This window comes from Mauremys mutica, chromosome 1 (genome assembly GCF_020497125.1).
Source record: "Mauremys mutica isolate MM-2020 ecotype Southern chromosome 1, ASM2049712v1, whole genome shotgun sequence".
In the NCBI taxonomy this organism is placed as follows: domain Eukaryota; kingdom Metazoa; phylum Chordata; order Testudines; family Geoemydidae; genus Mauremys; species Mauremys mutica.
Genome location: NC_059072.1, coordinates 157,645,611 through 157,671,229, shown reverse-complemented (window position 1 = coordinate 157,671,229; position 25,619 = coordinate 157,645,611). Strand labels below are relative to the sequence as shown.

At 48.1% G+C, this 25,619-nt stretch overlaps 1 protein-coding gene across 18 annotated transcripts in view; it reads right to left on the bottom strand.

The window, feature by feature from the left end:
• Positions 1-12,463, bottom strand: part of CD58 (CD58 molecule) — a 78,232-nt gene extending 65,769 nt beyond the window's left edge. For 6 of the 18 annotated variants that reach the window (XM_045001151.1, XM_045001158.1, XM_045001159.1 and 3 more), the window contains exon 1: positions 12,249-12,462. In XM_045001151.1, coding sequence (XP_044857086.1) covers positions 12,249-12,309 — 61 coding nt within the window. In that variant the 5' untranslated portion in view covers positions 12,310-12,462. Of the gene's footprint in view, positions 1-12,248 lie in introns of all 18 variants that reach the window. The other 12 variants (XM_045001152.1, XM_045001162.1, XM_045001163.1 and 9 more) reach the window with 4 other exon arrangements.
• Positions 12,464-25,619: the final 13,156 nt, after the last annotated feature.

The following is a 25,619-nucleotide window of genomic DNA, read 5'->3' as shown; positions in this document are numbered from 1 at the left end:
TTCAGTCATTAAGACCAGGATACAGTCCACCCAACAGAGCAGATGTCACAGGCAAATTACTGGATAAAGTGTAAGAGAAATTGAGCAGTGTGCAAAAGGTCTAGAGGGTAAAATTGTTAACCTGAGTCTTGATGGGTGGAGCAATGTCCACAATGATCCTGTTGTACGTGCTTTTGTGACAACAGAAGAAGGGAATGTCTTCCTTACAGAAACAATTGATACATCAGGAAATGCACACACAGCAAAATACTTACAAGAAGTAACAGTAAAAGCTATAACAAACTGTGAAAAAAAATTCAAATGTCTAGTATGCAGCTTGGTCACAGACAATACTGCAAATGTATCGAAAATGAGAAGATATTATTTAGAAGAGAGTCCCAAGCTAATAACAAACTGTTACAGTGCTCATCTGATGCACCTCCCAGCGAAAACTTCAGTGTTCCAGAAATAAAGGCTAATCTTGTTGAAATTGCAAAATTCTTCCGTAACAACCACTTTGCAGCAGCTGCCCTGAAAAAAGTGGGAGAAGCCAAGCTAACTCTCCCACAAGACGTGCGATGGAACTCAGTAGTGGACTGTTCTGAGCACTACATCAAGAACTGGCCTACTCTGATGACAGTTTGTGAACAAAATAGTGAAAAAATAGATGGCACTATCACAGCCAAAGTTCTCAACATTGGGCTTAAGAGAAATGTTGAACACATGCTGAGTACCCTGAAGCCTATTTCTGTAGCCTTGAACAAAATGCAGGGAAATTGCTGTTTTATTGCCGACACTGTTGAAATTTGGAAGGAACCGAGTGAGATCTTAAAAAGAGAAATATGCGATGACAGAGTTAAATTACAAGCATTAAAAAACCAAATAAGACAAGCACTATCTCCAGCTCATTTTCTTGCAAATATTCTTAATACTCAGTACCGGGGTCAACCCTTAACTGCTGAAGAAGAGGAGTTGACTATGATATGGACATCCAGCAATGATCCCTCCATAATAATAAACTTCAGAGCTAAGGATGAACCATTCAAGAAATATATGTTTGCTGATGACATTTTAAAGAAAGTTACTCCAGTAAACTATTGGATGTCACTTAAGCACTTGGATTCAGAGACTGTCAAAGTGATAATCTCACTTTTAACAACATTAGCTTCTTCTGACGGTGTAGAAAGAATATTTTCTTCCTTTGGACTAATTCATTCCAAATGGAGAAATCGGTTGGGACCTGAAAAAGCAGGAAAGCTTGTTTTTCTTTTCCAGATTATGAACAAACAGGAAAATGAAGGTGAAGACGACTGTGTTAGCTGCAGAAGCCAATATTTTAAGTTTCTCATGTTGACCTGGCTGAGATAATGGATTTAATTTTTTATTTGTTTTTTTTTAAATATTTCATTTAACTATTTTAGTTTAAATAAATTTTAACAAAAACAAACCTGATGTTAAAAAACTTGAATGTTTAACTAAATTCAAAAATTCATATGCTTGTTTTGTTAAAATATTATATGTTTGCTGTTGAAGAAAAAAATCCAGAATTTATAAAGGTTGTTGTTTTCAGTTAAATAAAACAATTTAAATGTCTGTCTGGTGATGTTCTCCTCCTAATACATCATGGCAAGAAAATCCTCCAAATATTAATGATTAACCTGTTGAACTGGAGATAGTTCACCTCCCAATGACTTCATAATATCTGCTTCAATTACCTTTGGTAAATGAAATAACCAAACAATCATTCATTTTCTGATGTAGCTGTAAAACTAATATGAAAAGTTTTCAAAATCAATCACTTTAAAAATGTATATAGTGTGTACCTTCTAAAAATGAAACCTACATCTATCTCGGAGTTGTGAAGAATATGTATTAAGGTTATAACACTTTTATGAATGCAATTTTATGTATAATTCCATGATTAAATTGAGTCTTCCTGATTCAATCAAATCCACCCTGCCCCTATGGCCTTTTTAAGACCAGGTGACTAACTCTGAACACAATGCTCAGGTAGAGTATATGCCATTGATTAATCCCATGCCATTGTAACATTTCCCATATTTTTCTCCATCCCCTTCATACGGTTTTCACATCCTATCTGTTTTCAAGGACCGGTGCTGCCCAATGTCAAAATGTTCATTCAACCAAGTCATCTTACATCAACCTAATTATGGCAGTGAACACACTACAGCCTTGCTCCTGCCCATGTAAGTGCTCTACTACACCGACATAATAACTCCACCTCCACAAGAGGTGTAGTGCTTATGTAGGTGTAGTCAGGGAGTCAGGGCAACACAGTGTCCCTGTAGACACCACATTACTTGCATCCACTGTTGGCTGTCATTCCTGTCAATTTCATAGCTCCCCTCTTCAGCAGGGAGCTCACAGCTGGAGCTGTGAAATTGACAAGAAAGGCTGGTCAATGCTGTGCTCTGAACCCTGTGCTGGGCTCACAGTTCGAGCTGTCACCCAGGGCGGATGGGGGCTCCATTTGTGAGCCCGGCTACCGCCCAGGCTCTCAGCTTGCCATGGAGCTAACCACCTGGAGTCCGGCTCCTGGGGAGCTGAGAGCCCAAGCTCTCAGCCACCCACACTGACCCTCAAGTCAGTGCAAGTGCTCCTGATGAGGACACAGACCACTGACGAAGGGGGACAGAGTGGACATGAAAAACTACAGTCATTACTGTGGTGGCTGTATTTCGACCTAAGTTTGTGGTGTAGACATGCCCACAGCGTAGTAGACACTCACGGCCCTGAAAAGTTTATGATTTAAGCAGACAATACAGACAAAGGGTAGGGAAAAGCTCAGTACATTGTATTTGCCAGCTCTCCTTTTGTCCTGAGTCCATCCCTGCCATGCAACTTCCTTCTCCTCCTTGAGACCCATTAAAGTAAAGGGGGAGAATGGAGGGGAGGGGGAGAGAGAGACTAAAAGCAGAGGGACAGTTTCTCTCCATGGCCCTTCCTTGACTTGCAGGAGCTCAGCTCTCCTCACAGTTCCTTCTCCTCCTTGGCTGGTGAAAGGAAGACTCACCAGGCAGGGGAATCTGAATGGGGAGGGACAGAGAGAGTGTCTGAGGCTCCCAACCTTTCCTGCCAGTGGCTGAATTAGCAACAGGACCAAGCTGGGGAAGATGGCATCCTACCAGAGCTTTTATATCGTGATGCCAACTTTTCCCAACCTAGCGCTAAAAATTTCCCAAATCTGGTGAAAAATTCCCAGATAAAGTTTTTTACAGTGCTTCTATAGCCTGGGAAATTTCCCAAAACCTGGGAATTTTTGAGTAAAATGGTTTGAATGACAATTCCCAGATTTTGGGAAATTTCCCAGGATATAGAAGCACTGATACTAGCTGGGAAATCTCTATTCACCCTCAGAGATCTTCCACTTCTGCCCTCCACCTCCCACTGCCTCTTTCATCTCTAAAAGGAGAGGGGATAAGACCTGCCACTCATTCCTGCCAGCCCCCTTTCCAAAGATAAACAACATATAATACAGAGATGTTGCATAAAATCCCTTTAGAAATGACTGATCTACTAAAATGCAGTACATTACATCAAGCATTTCAACATTTTCCACAGAAGAACCACCGCCCATTTCTATTTGTTTATGCATCAGTAGAAATTTTCCATCCTGGTCAACTTCTCTATTACAGATGAAATGAAGCCACTAACTCTTTTTCTAGACCTTCTAATGCAGAGATTTTCAAACAGTGGGTGCACCCCCTAGCAGGGCACAGAAGGACATTCAGGGTGGGAGGAGGGGAGTGGTGACACCAGGCAGCTTGGGCCAGACCCACATGGCAGGGCTCAGGGAGGGAGCACCACCTCCACCACTGACTCACCTCAGCAGGCCACCTAGCCCGTGGGTCAGTCTCAACCTCCACTGAAGCCACCATTTTTGTCTGGGTTGGGTGGTCGGGGGGGGGGGGGGGGAGGAGACAACCAAAATTGTAACTCAAAGAGAGAGGCTCAGCTCAAAATTTTGAAAACCACTATTCTAATGTGCGTGGTGGTGTGACATTTTTTTCTCTTCACACACACACAGAAGTGTAGATGGATTTTTTTTCTGATGTATAATTTTGGGGGGAATGTTATCTAGACACCATTGAAACACACTTTTGGCTTTAACTCAAAAAAAAAAACCAAGGTGGGTGAGGTACTTTTATTGGACTAACTTCTGTTGGTGAGAGAAACACGCTGTCGAGCTACACAGAGCTCTTCTTCAGGTCTTTAAAAAAAAACAGCAATTTTATTGTGAATTTCCCTGTTTATTTTAATTAGTACCAAAAGTTTAAATTGGATTGGTGTATAAAGGCAATCGGATGAGGATTCCTGCTCTGCAAACCTTATGAGATGCAAAAACTGGGCTTTTATGCTTAGCAAGTCCACAGGAAGTGGTTGGGTGGTGGGGAGGTATACCTTGGTGATAAGGGGCTCTATGCACCCCCAGAGATCTACCTGCCAAAATTTGTCAGATTGGGGTCTCAGTGCCCAAAGTGTGCTAAATGCCTTACTAACAAATAAGGAGGAAACGTTCCTGCTGACACTGCAGTTTTAGGACAATTTCTGTAGAATACTATTTTTATCAGCCTTTTTTTTAAAGCCATAAATGTCAGCAGAGCATTGTCCCCATACCAGCCTTCAACCAGGAGCTGGTAAACCGCAAAAATCAATTTAAAAGAGAGCACAGAAATTAAAAGTTGTTTTTAAAAAAAATATTAAAATTAGGACTGCATACGAATAGTAACTATTTTTTCATTAAATCTCTTGCAAAGACATTGGCTGTTACATGATGGGCTATTTTCCAGCCCAAACCATTTCAGTTTCAGTGGAAGTGGAGGGGGTGGGGTGGTAGGGATTTGTGCTTGGGTGATATGGAGTAGGGGATGGTAGAGGAGACTGGAGAGAGGGGCAGAAAAAACTTTTATCCAAATTGAGAATGCAAAGTGCTTAAAATTTTGTATCTAGGAAACTTTTAAAAATTTAAGTTTTTAACATAGATAAATGACTCCTTTTCCCTGTCCTCCATGTCTCCCCGTCTTCTGAACCACTCAGTCATCTCCAGCCTCCCCCTACCACCTCTCCCGCCATTCTCCCATCCATTCCTCCTTCAGTCTCCTGATACCCTATGCTCTCCTTAGTCCCCTCCACCCCCTTCCATGTTCATCTCTGCTGCTTCTTTTAATTAAAGATTGGTTATTAAAGTTGACTCATAACAACAAAGTCAGAAATCTTCTGTATCTCCACCTCCAAAATAAGAGTCCAGTCTGATCCAAATTTTGCAGCTCACTGCTAAAATGACCCCAAACAAGACCTCTGAAGCCAGGACTCTGGGGCAGTTTGGATATAGATCTGAACTTTGCAGCCTGAGCCACTTTCTTTAGTCTTTATATTCTTGGCTTTTTGTTCCTTAAACATTTTCTTAGCTTCCATTTCACATCTCCTTTAACAAAGTTTATGCTCTATGCTAGCAGAATCCACTAGGCTGAATTTCCAGGTTTTAAGATTAATGCTTGTGCCTTTGCCCTTGAACTCCACCTTTTACTTCCTAGTTATTCTGAGCTGCCCTCATTTTAAAAATCCCCTTCCTGATGCTCAGTGCTCTAGTCTACTGTCTGGGCATAACCACTGTTGGGTCTTGTGTACATTATGGATTTTTTAACCCTGAAATTTCTCAGTTACCACCGGCTCCACTCCAGCAGCGCTAGCAGTGTGAGACAAGGCTCTAGGCAGCTGACAGCATTTAGCCACTGTAATGTCTAGACACTTGAGCAATGTTAGATGACACGGGGCTAAAATGTTGGTCTACACTAGCACTCTCACTGATGCTATCCCTGGAAGTGCTACCCCCGTGCTAGCCCCAGGGGAAATTTCAGGGAACAAAGGCAACTGTGGACACAGTCTTATTGCCACAGCCTCGCCTACTTTCTGTGATAACTCTTATTACTCAGAATTAAGCCAAAATTAGTATCTCCTTTGTTTGCCTTAGAACAAGCTACACTTCAAGTCACCCATTATTAAAGTTCTAACAGAGGCCTGATTGATCTAAACACCCTCACACTTATTATTATTATTACATTGTATCTTTATGACCAGAGAGTTTTAGCCCTGCATACTCCACCTCATGCTCTCACCACCCAGAAAATCTGTGTAAGATGCTGCACCTCATTGGAACCTTATTACTTGTTATTCATTCACAATCAATTAGAAATGATTGATGTAATAGTTCCCTCCCTCCACACTAGAGGGAGCTCTGTGAAACGCAGAATCTTGTCCTTTCCACCAACAGACAGTCCTACAAAAGGTATTCCCTCACTCACCTTGTCTGATCCTGGGACCAGCACAGCTACCACAATGCTGCTAACATTTAAGCAGATAGGCAAGGAGGTCCTGAGGAGTAGCTATCTTGTGTGTCTATACTGCATTTTGGAGTAAGTGGGAGGAAGCTTCGCAGACAGGCTGACAGACTCAGGCTAGCGGGGCTCATGCCTGTAGCTATAAAGACAGCTCTTCTAATCTGTGGCTCAGGCTGGAGCTTGGGCTCTAGAGTCTAGGGAGGGGAGTGGGCTTCAGATCCCAAGCCACAGCTTCAAACGCTGTCTATACAGCTATTTGTAGAGCACTAGCACACGTGCCAATAGCCCGATTCTATCAACGCAGGCTGGGAGGCTCACTTTGCTCACTCCAAAATGAAGGTAGACATAGCAAGTGGCCAAAGCAGTGTTTTTGTGGCAAAGAGCTTTAACCACACTGTGAACCACGGGGACCAAAGAGCTATATGTGCAGCTCACAGAGGAATTTGGCCCATAGCAACTTACTCTAGAAAGACTGGGTTAGTTTGACAATACACATATTAACCAAATAATTCGGTTTTTTTCCTCCCTTGTCATCCAGCAAAGGGGAAACAAGGAGTTATGCCCCTTTTCGCTTATTTTTTAATCTATAAAGAAGGGCTGTAAAGGTTTTTGTTTGTTTTGTGTTTTTTGTTTTTTTCCTACATTTTTTAAATTAGAAATTCAGGTCTTGTCTGCCCTGTTTATCCTGGAGAACTCAATGGAGAATTGATGGTTATATGGGATTACTTCATCATAGATATGAAGCAGTGAAACCGGAATAATTGAAAGGGAAAGGAATTTTCATTCAACTGTGTAAAACAATCTGGTTTTGTTAACACATATTTAATTCTGTTGAAAGAAAATATCTGATTATTAAAGAGTCAATTTTCCTGCCCCTACAGTTAAAAACTGAAACAATTCCCAATAGATCTGAGTCACCCAAGGAAACATCCAACAAAATCAAAGACCAGATGTTCCTCATATTTGTAAGGTAAAAGCAAGTGGAATAATAATTTTAAAAAAACAGATATTTTGTTTAAAAAATTATCAGGTTTTCCTTATCTATCATAAAAGGGCAAAGGAGGGCAGAAGACATTTCCCCCGCCCCCCCAGGTCTCCTTTAAATTGTGGGGAAACAAAGTGTGTTTGCTTTACCATGAGAGCTGCCCACCACTATCCTTCTGTCCACTTATTATCAACATAGAATAAAGTACCTCTCTCTTTCATACAGGCTGCATCGATTTAAAGAACGTTCACATCTCCTCTTCTCCAAACTGAAAGAGGAACAAAAGGAAACCCTCCCTCCCCAAACCTAAGTACTGAGACAATATATCAAAATTCAAATGATCTTAGGAAAAGACTAAGGTTTTAAATGTCAGGTAAAAGACAGGTAAAGTGGTCCACGAACAATGGAGAAGAGTTTCCTAACTCTTGAGAGAGCATCCACCAGCCAGTGTGTCCATATGTCACAGTGTGAGTGTGTGGAAACATTATTTCTTCAACATATCTATTTACCTCTCCTCTGTAATCTTGGCATGAAACTGTGGCCCTGCTGAAGTCAATGGGAGACTTCAATAAAGCCAGGATTTCACTCTTGGTATACTCATTTGAGCCCTGATCCTGCACTCATGCAGAGTAAAATTTATTCACTGGGGTTCCGTGAGTGTGCAACAGTCCATATATGAACAAGTGCTAGGAACAGGACCTTATTTGGTCTAGAAATGCCAGTGTGCTTCTACTGTGTGTACTTGGCATTTCTAGAACATTATCACCTTGCCAAGGAACTTGCTACTTTCATCATCAGTGCCATTTTGGGCAAACACTGGCAAGGGCAGGGGACAAAAACAGACAGACTCAGGAAGACAAAGCAGACATAGTGTGGCTTTAAATTCTTTTAAAGGAGAAAGCACTTAGATACTATATTGCGGTGGGCCAGAGAGGTGGCAGCTGGTGAGCTGTGATTTCAGTTTGTGATAAGCAAGAATTGTGCCCATCCTACTATTTTTGTTACCCTGTCGCCCCCACTCTGATCCCCTTATTTACCTCATCCACCTGTTATGTGCTCTTTTAAAATGTAAGCTCTTTGGGGCATGGAACGTCATTTGCTATATGTTTCTTCAGGATCTAGCACAATGGGGCCCTGACCTGGTTGGCCTGTACGTGCCACTGCTATTTAATTAATATTTACTTATTCAGATAATTTGCTATCTTTCGAAGAGTGAATAACTAAAAACAATGTGATACTGGAATATAATTTATATGACGCTGGCACACAACCAGATCTATATCACTGCCCAAAAAACTGCTGAAAATCAAGTCCGCAGGTCTAGGGTACAGACACCAAGATCCTGACCCTGCAATTAGATGCATGAGGGTGAACTCCTGAGTACCTGCAGAGCACCACTGACTTTATGTGGTGCAAGTGCAGGGGTCCATCCACATAGAGATCCAGTTGCAGAATAGGAGCCCACAATGGTTATAAAATGAGAGAAGCTTATCTCCAGAGACCTTATATGGAGCCCAGGGAAGGTAATCTCAAGGGATGGTTTGAAACAGTTAGTAATAGAGCAAAGACAACAAAAGGTGACTTTGTTCTTATATCCCATTTTATATACTCAGGAAACTCCCAATTAAACACAAAAAGTCACAAGCAAGTCTCCTATGCTAAATAATTAAATTAATATATAACATGAATCAGAATTCCTGTTTCAAAACATCTATTTTGGTCAAATTAGCTTAAAATGTTCTGATAGCAATGATCCCTTTTCTTTATCATCTGACGAATCTTTTCAAATGGGTAATTTTCAGTACAGATAGCCTTTAACGCTAATCAAGTAGAAACCTGAGAGGCACCTGATATATATTTCTTATCCTGACAAGTTATGTCAAAAGTTTGTATCTCTCCAGGCAGAGGGAGGAAAATGTCACCTATCTGATATTTAATGACAAATATTACTAGTTATTTAAGCACCTGCCAAAATTCCAAATCGTACTTTAAAGTAGGTAAACCAGACAGAACTCTTGTGACTGATAATTTTTGTTTTTCAAAGAAAAGTAAAAACCCAGAATACAAAGCATTCACCATTTTATCAGTAACCAAATCTAACTAAAGCCAATGAGCCAGTGGCATAGAAGGCATGGAGTATAGTTTCCCAGCCTCTGCAGTGCTACTATGATCACAACAAACCTTCACCTGTTCCTAAAAGAAACCATGCAAGGTTGCTGTCTGCCCCCAATTTTGTGGGGTCATCCTGAATTTACTAGAGCCATCCTGGAAATACTGGTAACAAGCAGCCAGGAATAATTCTGTCACATTCAGTATTTTCATCCCGCTCTGATTAAGACATGCCAAATATGTCTAGAATTTCTATCAACAAGAGTGAAATTTTAACAGCCCTGAGCAACATAGCTGGGTTGACCACAGGGCCAGATTTACATCTTACCCACCCCTAGGCACAGCATCTTCAGCACCCTGATGCCTACAGCTGACCTCCATGTTGCACACGGTTTTAGAGAGGTAAGGCACCATTAGAACAGCATTCCTAGGCATGTGCCTAATGTTCCTGATTGGAAACCCAGCCCTCGTCTACCTACATTTTAGGTCTAGACCAGGCCTCAGTGATTCCAGATTAAATATGCTCATTTTACAGGTCAATTTTTTTTCTTCCTAAAGGTCAGCCCTGCAAAACTCCAGCTGGATTCTTTCTGCCACATTCATCATCACCAGCACTAAAATTCTCTGAGCCAAGATAAGCCCTTAACGATATCTGTGTAATTCCATTTTCCTCAGTGGGTTTACAGAGGTGTAAATGTTAGAAACCTAAGCCGGAGTAGTCAATCAGCAGACGATGGGCCAAATCCGGACCTCCAGACACTTTTGAACAGACCCTGACATCTGATTCATAGATTCTAGGACTGGAAGGGACCTCGAGAGGTCATCGAGTCCAGTCTCCTGCCCTCATGGCAGGACCAAATACTATCTAGACCATCCCAGATAGACATTTATCTAACCTACTCTTAAATATCTCCAGAGATGGAGATTCCACAACCTCCCTAGGCAATTTATTCCAGTGGTTAACCACTCTGACAGTTAGGAACTTTTTCCTAATGTCCAACCTAAAACTGCAGCAAGGGTGGTTACGCCCATTGCTTCTTGTTCTATCCTTAGAGGCTAAGATGAACACGATTTCTCCCTCCTCCTTATGACACCCTTTTAGATACCTGAAAACTGCTATCATGTCCCCTCTCAGTCTTCTCTTTTCCAAACTAAACAAACCCAATTCTTTCAGCCTTCCTTCACAGGTCATGTTCTCAAGACCTTTAATCATTCTTGTTGCTCTTCTCTGGACCCTCTCCAATTTCTCCACATCTTTCTTGAAATGCGGTGTATAGAGCTGGACACAATACTCCAGTTGAGGCCTAACCAGCGCAGAGTAGAGCGGAAGAATTACTTCTCGTGTCTTGCTCACAACACACCTATTAATGCATCCCAGAATCATGTTTGCTTTTTTTGCAACAGCATCATACTGTTGACTCTCATTTAGCTTGTGGTCCTCTAAAACCCTTCAGGGCGGCTGGAGCCAGGGAGCAGGGGGACCCCCTGTGCTGCAGAGTGTGCGCCCGGTCTAGTGGAGGGGAGGGAGAGGGGGACAGAGCGGGGAGGGAGAAAGAGAAGGGGGGCGGCCAGCGCTTCAGTGGGGCGCTCGCCACACGGCCCCAACCGCCGCGCTGCTGCCGGGAGGGCTCTGCGCTGCTCCGGTTGGCGGGGAGGGAAGGACGTGGGCTGCCCTGCCAAGTCTGCTGCAGGGCGCTCCCCTTCTCCACGCCACCACCCCCGTACAGGGCAGCCGAAGCAACGGGGAAGAAAAAAAGAAAAAGCAGCCATGCCGCCCTAGGTTTGAGCAGAATGCCGCCCCATAGAATCTACCGCCCCAAGCACGAGCTTGCTCGGCTGGTGCCTGGAGCCAGCCCTGCCACTGCTTCTCCCTTATTCACAAGGCTCATTAGCCTATCAAAGAAAGCTATCATATTGGTTTGACATGATTTGTTCTTTACAAATCCATGCTGGCTATTCCCTATCACCATACCACCTTCCAAGTGTTTGCAGATGATTTCCTTAATTACTTGCTCCATTATCTTCCATGGCACAGAAGTTAAACTATTATTACTTTCTCTGGAGTCTTGACCTTGACTATACCCTGACCACGAAATTTGGACCCTGTCAGAAAATAATTGACTACCCCTGACCTAGGTCTTCATCCTGCAAATGACTCCATGTGTGCACACACCCGCACTGAGACCCAGTGAAGTTGGTGGGTAATGCCTGGGTTTGGCCTTGTCAATTGCAGGTTTGAGATCTTAGCAAACAATTTTGTTCCTGAGACACAAAGTGGAACAGACTTCAGCTCGCAGTGGTGCGGCCTCTGTGGGGCTGGCAAGCATTCAGATTCCAGAGCCATAAACTTTTTTTTTTTTTGCGCACAACTGGCACCGATAAGGCACTGGCACAGGAAGGGAGCAGCTAGCCAAAGCAGGAAGAAGCCATTCTTCTGGGCGCATCCCGGCCGCCCCTGTAATTGCAGTGGGAGCTGGCCCGACCCTTCACTTTGAGTCAGACTGAAAACAACCTCTCCTGGTTGAGAAGAGGCGTTTGACAACTAACAATCCCAGGAAGACCCCTCCACCCGCTCCCACGAGTAGCTCGGCCGGGTCCGGACTGCGGCTGCCCAGTCTCACTCCCCCGGGCCCCGCGTCAGCAGTCCCAGCTCTCTCGCAATTCCCGCCCAAGCGAGGCCCGGACCCCGGGGCGAAGCAACCCGCTTTGCGCAGCGCTGCCGCGGGGCGGGACCCCCGGGGCGCCCGGGTCTGCGGGGAGCTTCTCGCGCGCGGTCCCGGCGGTGAGGGACGGAGGCAGGAGGGACCCGCCCTTACCCAGCAGGGCGCGCAGCAGCAGCAGCAGGCCGAGCGCGGAGAGGCGGCGGGCGAGCCCCATGTCGGCTCGCGGGGTCTGACGGGGGGAGGGGGCGCGGCGGGCTCGCTCCCCTCTGCTCCGGAGCCGCCCCGCGGCACCAACCCAGATGGCGCCGCTCAAGCGAGGTGCGGCCCCGCAGACCGAAACTGAAACGAGCGACAGCGACGCGCCGCCGCAGTCGGGAGCCGCCCGTGGTCCGGCCCCGTGTTTTCCCCGGGAATTGAAATGGGCGGGAGATGTTCGGATGTACGGGGGTGTCAGGACCGATGAGGGGTGAGACTGTGAGGGTGAAGGGGGGGGGCTGTCTGGCGCCGTGGGTAAAAACGTTTCATGATCATTTTGTTAGATTTAACTCATGTTTTGAAATCCTCACACACATTAAAGTTGAGTATCAGAGGGGTAGCCATGTTAGTCTGGATCTGTAAAAGCAGCAAAGAGTCCTGTGGCACCTTATAGACTAACAGACGTATTGGAGCATGGGCTTTCGTGGGTGAATACCCACTTCATCGGATACATGCATCCGCCGAAGTGGGTATTCACCCACGAAAGCTCATGCTCCAATACATCTGTTAGTCTATAAGGTGCCATAGGACTCTTTGCTGCAAATTAAAGTTGGCTGCTCAAGCCTTCTATGAAGCACAACATCTACATCCTTCTTGGTTTCTTGTTATAATGTTGTATATCTCTGTTAATGCACTTCATAGGCGTGTGCACAGGCATACCCTAATGCCCACGGGCCAGATCCAGCCCCTCAGGGCTTTGGCTCAGCCCAGGAGCAGTGCCAGAAACCTAGGCAGAATTCGGGGAGCGGGATTTTGTGCGCTCCCCCCAGGGCGCACGGGAGCTTCCGGTTCCGCTCCCGTCGCGCCGCCGAAGAAGGACCGTCCGCCAAAATGCCGCAGGCGACAGCAGCTCAATTGCCTGCCGCTGTTTTCTGCGGCACGTCGGCAGAAGGTCCTTCTTCGGCAGCACGATGGGATCGGAACCGGAAGCTCCCGTGCACCCCGTGGGGAGCGCACAAAATGCCGCCCCCCGAATCCTGGCGCCCTAGGCAACCGCCTAGGGTCGCCTAATGGAAGCGCCGGCCCTGGCTCGGCCCGTGTTTGCCCCCTGTGGTGCTCCAGGCGCCACGCTGCTCTCAGAAGCAGCCGGCACCACGTCCCATGGGGGAGGAGGGCAGTGGGCCCCATGTGTTGCTCCAGGGACCGCCCCCATAGCTCCTATTGGCCGGGAACGGGGAACTGCAGCCAATGGGAGCTTCGGTGGAGGTACCTGGAGGCGTGGCAAGGGGGGGCCAGGGCAGGCAGGGAACGCACTGCTGCAGCTAAGTGATGCTGGGCCAGAGTCTGAACCCCTGCACCCGGCCCCCCAACTCCCTGCCCTGAGCCCCCTGCCTGCACCCTGTACCCCTCTTGCACCCCACCCCCCTGCCTGCACCCCGTAACTCTCCTGCACCTCAGCTCCCTGTCTTGAGCCCCCTGCTGCACCCCTCCTGCACCCCAACTCACTGCCCTGACCCCCCTGCCTCACCTCACATCCCAACCCCCTGCCCTGAGCCCCCTGCCACACCCTGCACCCCTCCTGCACCCCAACCCCCTGCCCTGATCCCCCTCCTGCACCCTGCCGCCCAACTCCCTGCCACACCCTGCACCCCTCCTGCATCCTAACCCCCTGTCCTGAGCCCCCTGCTGCACCCTGCGCCCCATGCACTCCAACTCCCTGTCCTGAGCCCCCTGTTGCACCCCGCATCCCTCCTGTATCTTGCACCCCAACCCCCTGCCCTGAGCCCCCTCCTGCACTCCACACCTCTCCTGCACCCCAACCCCCTTCCCGGAGCCCCCTCATACACCCCGCACCCCTCCTCTGCCCCAATCCCTTGCCCTGAGCCGCTTCCTGCACACCGCACCCCCCCTACACCCCGCACTCCCTCCCACACCCCAACCTTTATGATGTTCGCCTTCAAAAAATAAAATAAAATTCCCTGGGTGCACACCCTAATGAAATGTGCTGCACACACCTATGATTAACTTTTTGAACGCAACGCGTTCATCTTTGGTGGCTTCTCGTGTGTGTGGTACTTCCATTTCTTCAGTTGATGTGCTCATTAGTTCATTCACATGATCAGGCAGAAGGACGACTTCTTTCAGAACACAAAATCCTATTCAGTGATGAAAAAGAACACTCAGCTGTAGCTGTTGTGACTGGGAGTAACAAGAGATAAATTCCTGATTATTTTACCCCAGGAAACATAGTACAAAGATCAGGTCGAGCCACTAGTGATGATAAAAAAGAAGTTGAAGTCATATCTTCATTCATTCATTGTGTATTCCACTCTGTGTTCAAATTCTCTATTCTGTCCTGAGCACATGGGAGCCTGTAGTGAGTCGGTGTGGCTCCCCTCCTGTCCAGCAGAGGGAGCTCCCTCCCAGACACCCAAGTGGGCGGAGCTACCGCCACCTGTCCCCGCCCCCCGGAAGTCAAGGGGCGGGACAGGAAGTAGAAAAGCCAGCAGCCAGAGCTCAGTCAGAGGCCAGCCACCGCCGAGAGCAGACATGCCGGCGGGAGCTCCTGACTGGGAACCCTCCCGGGCCCGAGGCAGCTGCCCTGACTGGCCGGAGCTCCCTCGTGCCCGGTACGACGAGGAAGCCCCGGAGCTTCCTTGTGACCGGTACCCAGATAGGCCGCTTGAACTCCCCCGCGCCCAGTACGAAGAGGAGCCGCCGGAGCTTCCCCGTCCCTGCTGCTACCTGGAGGAGCCGCCTGACCGCGCCGGGTCGGACTTCCCGGAGGAGCTGCCGGACCTGCCACCAAGCCCTGGTCCTGAGGAGCCTATGCAGGTAGACTGGCCTGCATCTGGTGCGACCCACGAGGTAGACCCTGAGGGGGATATGGACAGTAGCTTGGGGGTAGCCGACCCCTGTCCAGCTACAGAAGCCGAGGTCCCAATGTCAGTGTGTTGCGGTCAGGACCCCACTGACCAGCAGCAGTGATAGCCGCTGCTAGGGCCCCGGGCTGGGACACAGTGGAGTGGGCGGGCCTGTGTCCCCCCTGCCACCCCACTCATGGGTGGCAGTTTTCCCCCTGACCCAGGTGCAAGGACCTGGGCCTGTACGCCTGAGCCTATTGAACTGTTTTGCTGCTCAGCCCCTGCTTCCAAGGGCCTGAGCCTATTGAACTGTTTTGGCTGCTCAGCCCCTGCTTCCAAGGGCCTGAGCCTAGTGAACTGTTTTGGCTGCTCAGCCCCTGCTTCCAAGGGCCTGAGCCTAGTGAACTGTTTTGGCTGCTCAGCCCCTGCTTCCAAGGGCCTGAGCCTAGTGAACTGTTTTGCTGCTCAGCCCCTGCTTCCAAGGGCCTGAGCCTAGTGAACTATTGTACTGCTCAGCCCCCACTACAGAGGGCCTAAGCTTGCTATACCGTTTTCTGCTACACTGCCCACGGTGACAGCGGACGCTTAAGGAGTCAGTGTGGCTCCCCTCCTGCCCCAGGAGGGTCGAGCCCCGGCGCAACCGACTACAGAGCCCCATTGCTGGTAGTGCCTCACTCCACTCAACTGTTCATGTTTTATAGGACAAGGATCTGTAAAAGCTACGTAGAGTTTGAGTAGAATCTAGAAATCGCTGTTGTAGATTTTTAAGACTCAAGTCTGTGTACTTTTTCAGTTGTCTTAAACACTTAAGCTTGTATTGCTGGACAAAGATCTACTTCTGTTGTAGCAGACATAGGAGCCAACTTTCTCCAGCCCCGGTGGGTGCTCACACCTCCCCATCCCTGGCCCCACCCTGACTCCACCCTTTCCCTGTCTCTGTCCCTGCCCCCATTCCAACCTCTTCCCCAAAGTCCCCGCCCCAACTCCGCTCCCTCCCTGCCTCTATTGGATCCCTTCCCCAAATCCCCGCCCCAGACCCACCTCTTCCCCCAGGGCACCGCATTCCCCCTCCTCCCCTCTCCTTCTCTGCCCTACAAAACAGCTGTTTCGTGGCACAAGCTGGATGTCTAGGTAGATTAGGTGTGAATGTAAATACAATCTGGTCCTGAAGCCTTTCCCCCCAGCTCCAGCTCATCACTAGCTGTCAGGGAGAGCTCATTTAGACTTCACTTACAAATCATAATTTGAAATTATTAGGTTGGCCAACATATCCAAAATGAATGCACTGATATTGTCATAAAAAACAACTGCTGTATATGGAAGCTAGTCTATGTTCATACTTTTCAAATCTATTATACTTTTTCAGATACATGTATTTTATTATGCACTTTATATGCTTTTAAAGTGTGTATTCATGTTTCAATTGCAATTCAAATTTCCAAACAATGACTAAATTGGCAACACTGCATGTAAACAGTTCACAAAAGGGGGGGGGAATTCAGGGAGGGTGTAGGGAAATCCCTGGTCCAGCCCCTACTTTGCTGCAGTGTCCCTGTCACCGCCTCAAACCCAGCCCCCCCCCCCGTCAGCTCCCCACCACACCCCAGCACCCCTCTGCTCCGCCAGCCATCTCCCCAGACAGTCCCAGCCCCTCCCTCCAACCCACACCCCCTTCTCTTCCCCATTGCCCTCATCACCGCACCTCTTTCCTGGCCCCAGACCCCGCTCCATCCCTCTGCCTCTCCCATAGTCCCCCATCTCCATCAACCCTCTACTCTCCTGGCTCCATCCTTGTAGCCCTCTTCCGAGTGGCAGATTAACCTGGGGCCCCTGCAAGAGCGCTGGCACCTGGGTAGAGATGGGGGGGGCCTGCTCCTCCTCCCCCCCCCCCCGGCCCTGCCCCTCAGCCACACTGGAGCTGGGTAGGGTTGCCAAGTGTCTGGTTTCCAACTGGAACACATGGTCGAAAAGGGACCCTGGCAGCTCCAGTCAGCACCGCTGACCCGGCCGTTAAAAGTCCTGTTGGCGGAGGCGGTGCAGTGGGGCTGGCACGCTCCCTGCCTGGCTCTGCGTGGCTCCCAGGAAGCAGCCGACATGTCCCTCTGTCTCAGGGGCCGCCATGGGGGCTCCACGCACTGCCCCTGCCCTGAGCACTGGCTCCGCAGCTCCCATTGGCTGGCAAGTTCCTGACCAATTTTGATATAGATTTTAATAAGATGTACGGGATATGACAAACAACATACTGTACTCGAGCATATAATCAGGTTCTACAGGGGCTACTTCCTAATTCAATGCATGTAAAGTGCAATGAGCATATTGTAAGTCTGGCAACAATCAGTGGTGCATTCCTTTTTCTAAAGTCAAGAAATTCACTGCTGCAATGAAAAAAAAGTTTAAACACTGCACAGCTCGCAAACTGTGTTTCCAGAGTTTCTTTGAAGAAAAAAAAACAGCTTAATCCTCCTGACCAAGTGCCTCTGTTTCCAGAACGAGTAGTGACACAATGGAATTCGTGCTTTGAAGCAGTTCTTTACTGTGCTGAGCATGTAAGTGACTACGGCGAGTTTATTGAAAGTGAAATGACGATTTCACCTGATACTCAAATAATGGACAGCCTGATCTCACTTTTAAACGCCGTGAACTTGCTACAGATCATTTCGGAATGCCAAACCATTGATGAAAACCATCACATCTTTTGAGATGTGTTCTGTTTCTGTCCATCAATCGTACAACACTGTAATGGTTTTGACACACTGGGCAGACTCCAGTGCAAAAGAAAAGCACAGTGAAGATGCAGAGCAGAATGTGTTTTTTACAAGTGTTCAAGAAAACAGCAGACAAACTGAAAGAATACTACTGCAACACTGAGGAAAGTGTTGCTAGACCTGCTCAACAAGGATCAAAGTTCACGCAGCCTGGACTGTCATTTATGAAAGCAGTTCAGGTATCTGATGTGAAACAAATGAACAGGTTATCAGAGCAGGCACTCCCTCTGGAGGCAATCCCTGTGTTTGGCCTGAAGCTACAGTACAGCTTCCCCATACACATTTTTTGCAAGTAAATCTGAATGAAATGATCTTGTTTTGGGATTCACCTAAAGTTCTGCAGCATTTTCCAGAGTTAGCAGGGAGAGCAAAGTGATCACTATCAATCTTGCCTAATTCTGTGGGTGCCGAGTGTGCAGTATCTCGGTACAGGCAAGTCTTCACAATGCAAAGACTGGTCATGAAGGAGACCCCTGTAGCGGGGTGTACTGCACTAATATTCAATGCCTGTAACATGTAAAAGGCTAAAGTGACTGGACTCGTTTCTACAGCAGTTGTGTTAAGACTTTTAGTCTTCTGAATTGCATATTGTACCAGTTACTTTTTAAAAATATATATAATATAGTTGCAGAAAAATGTCTGGTTATCAAAAAATTAGCAGGCATAACATAATACTTGAGTGTTTATGTCATTCCAGCAAATTTTTCTTAAACAAATAAGAACATAAGAACGGCCGTACTGAGTCAGACCAAGGGTGCATCTAGCCCAGTATCCTGTCTTCCGACAGTGGCCAATGCCACGTGCCCCAGAGAGAATGAACAGAACAGGTAATCATCAAGTGATCCATCCCCTGTCGCTCATTCCCAGCTTCTGGCAAACAGAGGCTAGGGACACCATCCCTGTCCATCCTGGCTAATAGCTATTGGTGGACCTATCCTCCATGAACTTATCTACTTCTTTTTTGAACCCTGTTATGGTCTTGGCCTTCACAACATCCTCTGGCAAGGAGGACCACAGATTGACTGTGTGTTGTGTGAAGAAATACTTCCTTTTGTTTGTTTTAAACCTGCTGCCTATTAATTTCATTTGGTGACCCCTAGTTTTTGTGTTGTGAGAAGTAGTAAACAACACTTCCTTATCTACTTTCTCTATACCTGTCATGGTTTTATAGACCTCATTCATATCTCCCCTTAGCTGTCTCTTTTCCAAGCTAAAAATAGGCTTTTCCAAACTACCATTACTAGTAAAGGTCCATTACTTTTCTGTGATTTCCCACATCTTGTCCACAGCTCAGCCACAATTATTTAGAGAACATCCTGCGATTCAAGTAGGACCTTATTTATACACATACTTATGCCTGTGAGCTATTCCCTGCTTATTTCCCCAATTCGCCCCCTCCCTTCCCAGGATGTACTCACCATGGCTGGGACTGCTGCCATGCCCTATGAATCCCAAGGAGAACTGAGAATGTAGTGCTTGTAAATTGTGTGGGTCAAGGGGTCTGAATTCAGTATACCTAGTTTCCATTTATCTCACACTCACTATAGTACCTTTGTTCCTTGTATCTTTTGCAGCTGGAAATGTGGCCTGGAGGTCTCTCCATCCACACCAGCAGAGCAGCTCAGCCAGATAAGATTATCATGATGGTCCCTTCTGACCTTAAAGTCTATGAGATAAGGAGGAGAAGGAAGAGGACATGAGATGACATGTTCCAAGAGATCCTGCAAGCCTCTGCTGCTTCGAATACTGAGCAGAAGGCTTGGAGGCAGGGCCGGATTAACCTTTTGTGGACAGTGGGCCTGGAGCAAACTTTTTGTGGGCCCCCAGGGGTACAATTGTAAAAGACAGGCGCTTGACACAGAAGTTGTTTTTGACACAGCACACAGCTGCACAGGTTTTATTTACAAAATTTACAAGTTTCAGTTACAGATGGAGTTGGCTGCCCTGAGAGTACCAGCAATGGTAGCCTTAGGACAAAAAGAATACACACCCGTGTACAACAAATACATTATAAAAGAAAACATACAAAATAAAATACAGTGGGTAAAAACAACTAACAAAAGCCGAAGCTGGCCAAAACCACCAGCCATGTGCCGCTCCCACTAAAAGGGAACCATCACGCTATCTCACCCTTCACATTTCACATATGAACAATCAGGGCTTGAATTAAATTTTTGTATGAAATTGGGGCAGATTTAAAACTCTTTAAAACATTTTAAAAACACAAAATATGAAAAACATTAATACATTTTACTTATAGCATCATTATTCATACTAGACTTGCTAGTAGGGTTACCAGATAGCAACTGTGAAAAAATGGGATGGGGGTGGAGGGTAATAGGTGCCTATATAAGAAAAAGTCCCAAAAAATTGGACTGTCTCTTTAAATATGGGACAACTAGTCACCCGACTTGCTAGCCCTTCCCTGCAGGTAGAGAGGCAAAGACACTAGGATCAGGACCAGCTGTGCATCTAAAAGACTTGGCCAACCCTTCAAACTGGACCTGACCCACATCCCTCCCCACAACAAACCCTCCCACCCCGGACCAGACCAGACCCACATCCCTCCCCAGACCAAACTGGACTAGACCCACATCCCTCCCCAGACCAAAACCCCCAAACTGGACCAGCCCTCCTTCCAGCCCAAACTGGATCAGACCCCTCTATGAACCGACCCCTCTCAACCTGAATCTTCTCACTGCCTACCAGGCTCCTGGCTCCCAAATCTCTATTCCCAAACCACCCCCGAACCCCGAAACCCCAGCTGGAGTGCTCTGAGGCACCCCACTCCCGACTCACCCCCTGCTGACGATCCACCCCTGTTCTCCAAATCGGACCAGACCTCATCTGGCTACAGCTTAGCCTGGTACAGCTTGGACCAAGGCTGCATCCACCCGACTCATCCCCGGTGCCCAGGGGGCTGCTCCCCTTTCACCGCCAGGCTGTCCGGGACTGGCAGGGGCAGTGCAGCAGGAAGGGTCGGGGCAAGTGTCTGGGCTTAGCCCTGACCCCAGCAGTGGGGATCCCCAACCGCAAGGGGTGCCTGAGCTCAGCCCACGCCCACCTCGGACTAATCCGGGGAAGGGGCTGCAGCCCCTACCCAGGGCAGAGGGGACCCGGGGGGGGAGGGGGCATGACTGCCCCACCAGAGGCTGGGAGGGGGCTACGCTGCAGTGGCAGCTCCAGAGGGAGGGGCATGGAGCCACGATCTGTGCCCCACAGCTGCAAATGGAGCCAGTGCCCGAGGGAGCCGTGCCCCAGAGACTGGAACATGGGACCTGCAGTGAAGCACCCCTGGCACCATGAGTTGGGGCACAGCCGCCTGAGGCTGGGGGTCCCCTCCCCATGGCAACACTTGCTGTTGCTGCTCCTGGCTGGCCTGCTTCCACGCCTCGGCAGCTTCAGCCGCTTTGCCGAGCCCAGGGTGCAGTGCTGGGGGGCTGCCCCCTGCAGGTGGCTCTGTGCAGCCTTTGGGGGGCCTCCTGCACCAGCCCGAGGGCCGGTGCCTGCTGGGCTCACCCTCTACGTGTCAGGGCCCCTTCCGAGTGTGGGGCACAGCATCATTAGCACCATTATAAACTCAGTACTTCTTGGAGGCACACCCTCATGGACAGGGATAGAGCAGAGATGAGAAAGGCCCATGAAAAGGACAGACACGTGCAGCAGGAGATGCTAGCGCTTCTGAAGCAGCACACAGACATGCTGCAGACTCTTGTTGACCTTCAGATTCAACAATCCCATGCTTGCCTCCCTCTGCAGCCCATAGAGAACTGCATTATGGGACCTCCCTACACACACACACCCCAGAGTCGCTGCCATTCCACCCCAGAGGAGAGTACAGACAATCACAGCCGCACATACACTGACCTGTGAAAGACACGGTTGGTGTATGTGTTTCTGAAATGGAAATGACTGTTCTTTCCGCCCTTCAAAAGTTTTCTCCTCTTTATTTATTAAGTTTTATTCGGTTATAAATGTGTCTGCATGAGTGTGGAATCAGTCTTTTTTTTTGTGTGGAAATTGAATCAATCATTATGAGTTCACAACATATGCAGGCTGCGGCTGCCATCGTTTACAGATAACAGTAATAGGTGCATTTGCAATGTTACGTTACCACACACACAGCACTCATTACAAGGTTCATACCCGGATGCAAAAGAGCAATGTCAGCTAGAGCACACTGCAGCCACACACGTTACTGTGGCTCACTATTGAAACGGTCTTTCAAAGCCTCCTTGAGCTGTGCAGCTCTGTGCTGAGCTCTTTTTATAGCCCTGGTATTCAGCTGCTCTAAATCAGAAGACAGTCATTTCACCTTCCCCTTTTTGCTGTGCAGATATGCAGGACACAGCAGGCAGCTATCACCATTGGGATTTTTTTCACTGAGATCCTGTCTTGTGAGTAGACAGCACCAGTGACCTTTCAAATGGCCATTCTGCATGCGATGAGCCTGTCACTGAAGTGCTCCTTGGTGCTGTCCAGGTGGCTGGCGTACGGCTTCCTGAGCCATGGGAGTAAAGGGAAGGCTGGGTGTCCCAGATCTCTAAGGCATTTCAACATCCCCAGTGGTAATCCACAGGTCTGCTGGAAAGAAAATTCCTGCTTGCAGCTTTCTGAACAGCCTTGTGTTCTTAAAGATGCATCTGTCATGCGCCTTCCCTGACCAGCCCACACTGATGTTGGTAAAGCATCCCTAGTGAAAAGAACAGGAGTACTTGTGGCACCTTAGAGACTAACAAATTTATTTCAGCATGAGCTTTCGTGAGCTACAGCCCACTTCTTCGGATGCACAGAATGGAACACACAAACATGAGATATTTATACATACAGAGAACATGAAAAGATGGAAGTATGCATACCAACAGGAAGAGTCTAATCAATTGAGATTAGCTATTATCAGCAGGAGAAAAAAAACTTTTGAAGTGATAATTAAGATGACCCAACCATTCCCAGTCTCTGTTTAAGCCTGCATTAATTGTATCTAATTTGCATATTAATTCGAGTTCAGCAGTCTCTCTTTGGAGTCTGTTTTTGAAGGTTTTTTGTTGCAAAATTGCCACCTTCAAGTCTGTCACTGAGTGGTTAGAGAGATTGAAGTGTTCTCCCACTGGTTTTTGAATGTTATGATTCCTGTTGTCAGATTTGTGTCCATTTATTCTTTTGTGTAGAGACTGTCCGGTTTGGCCAATGTACATGGCAGAGGGGCATTGCTGGCACATGATGGCATATATCACGTTGGTAGATGTGCAGGTGAACGAGCCCCTGATGGTGTGGCGCGGCGTGAGCCGCCAGTGCTTTCAATACCACAGAAAAGTAGCCCTTTATGTTGATGTACTCTGTGCCAAGGTGGTCTGGTGCCAAAATAGGGATGTGTGTGCCATCTGTCACCCCACTGCAGTTCAAGAACCCTGTTGCTGCAAAACTATCCACTATGTCTTGCACATTGCCCAGAGTCACAGTCCTGTGTAGCAGGAGGCAATTAACGCCCTTGCACATCTGCACCACCACAACCCAACTCCAAATTGATTCCCAAATGATGAGTAGCAATTGGGTGTTGCAAGTTTCCACAGAACTATCACAACTCACTTCTCCAATCAATGCCAATCTTACCTTGGTGTCCCTGCACTGGAGGCCTGGGGTGAGCTGAGCACACAGATCCAGGAAGTGACTTTGCACATCAGAAAGTTCTGCAATCACTGTTCTTCATCCTAAACCTACATTACGATGTGTTCCCACCACTCAATGCTTGTTTCTCAGGCCCAGGACCAGCACTCCACCATCTCCAGCTGCTCTGTAACACCCCCAATGACTGAACTGTTTCTTTCTACATCCCACACAGCAATTTAGCCCCCATGGAATCATCATGTTCCCCAAGGCTCCTCTGGTAGCTTGGCAGACACTGCAGGATCCGTGCTTGCAAAGCTCATCACAGCAGTGCAGAGCTGTGGGGGAATCCATGTTTCTGTCGGAGATGGCAGACAGTGAGGAGGGATATGCGGGTTTGCAGCGATTTTTGAAGAGACACAAAACATTATGGGATGCAGATGAAATTATGGGATGGAGCACACTACATTATGGGATGTTGAAGTCATGTTCCCACTCACTCCTGCATGACTCATTTGGCCCCAAGAGGCATTGCAAAACCTTGTCAAAACACCCTGTGCTAAATGGTTGTGAGTTGCACGGTGGGATAGCTACCCATGGTGCATTGCTTTCTGCATCAGTGCAAGTGCTGCAAGTGAGGATGTGCATCACCAACACAAGGTGTGTAAAGTGGACATGCAAAAGCAATTTAATTACTGCAGCAGCCAGGGGTGAAAGTAATATTAAACACTTACCCGTATGGGGGCCCAGCTCCAGGCCCCAGAAAGGGGTGGGGCCTTGGGCAAAAGGGGTGGGGCGGGGGGGTCAGCTTCCCCCAGCCAGCCCATCCATGCCACCTGGGGCTCCAGCAGTGATTTAAAGGGCCTGGGGCTCCGGCCACTGCTGCAGTAGCAGTGGCAGCAGCTGGGAGCCCTGGTCCCTTTTAAATCGCCACAGCGTTTTAACGACAGCTGCATATGGGCCAGTACTGGCTTCTTACCAGTACCCTGTACCGGCCTACTTTCACTCCTGGCTGCAGCTATATGTCAATGTTATTCACATAGCTGGAGTTGCATAATTTAGGTCAACTTAGCCCCATAGCGTAGACTTGCCCTGAGGCTATGTCTACACTACAGACTATGCTATAGCTGTGCCGCTGTAAAGCGTATAGCTGCTCTTTGCCGGCAGGCGAGAGCTCTCCTGCTGACATAATTACCATCTCCAACGAGCAACATTAGCTATGTCGAGATGAGAGCCTCTCTTGCCGACATAGCACTGGCCACACCAGCGCTTTTGTTGATGAAACTTATGTCAGTAGGGAGGTGTTTCTTCACACCCCGACCAACAAAAGTGGTAGTGTAGACAAAGCCTTTGTGTACCTTTCCCAGGCCTGAAGAAGAGCTCTGTGTAGCTCAAAAGCTTGTCTCTCTCACCCACAATATGCTGGGGGGTGCTCGATCCCTGGCTCTGCCCCAGGCCCTCTCCCACCCCATCCCTTTCCGCAAGGCCCCAGCCCTGCTCCACCTCTTCCCGCCCCCACCCCACCCCTTCTCCAAAGTCCCTATCCCCACCTCACCTCTTCCTGTCCCTGTTCCACCCCCACCCTGCCTCTTCCTCCCCTATTCCACCCCTCCCTCCTAAAGCGCCATGCCCTCACTTCTCTCCCCTTTCCCCCCAGAGCCTCCTGCAAGCCGCAAAACAGCTGATTGCAGCAGGTGGGAGGCACAGGAGAGAGGAGGAAGCGTTGATTGACGGGGCCTGCTGACAGGCAGGAGATGCTGTGGGGAAGAGGGGAGCTGATAGGGGTGTTGCTGGTGGGTGCTGAGTACCCACCACTTTTTCCCCATGGGTGCTGAGGGATAGCTCAGTGGTTTGAACATTGGCCTGCTAAACCCAGGGTTGTGAGTTCAATCCTTGAGGGGGCCACTTAGGGATCTGGGGCAAAAATTGGTCCTGCTAGTGAAGGCAGGGGGCTGGACTCAATGACCTTTCAAGGTCCCTTCCAGTTCTAGGAGATTGGTATATCTCCTATTATTACCTTTATTACCAGCCCCGGAGCACCCAATGAGTCAGTGCCTATGCTCTCAACAACAGAAATAGGTCCAATAAAAGATATT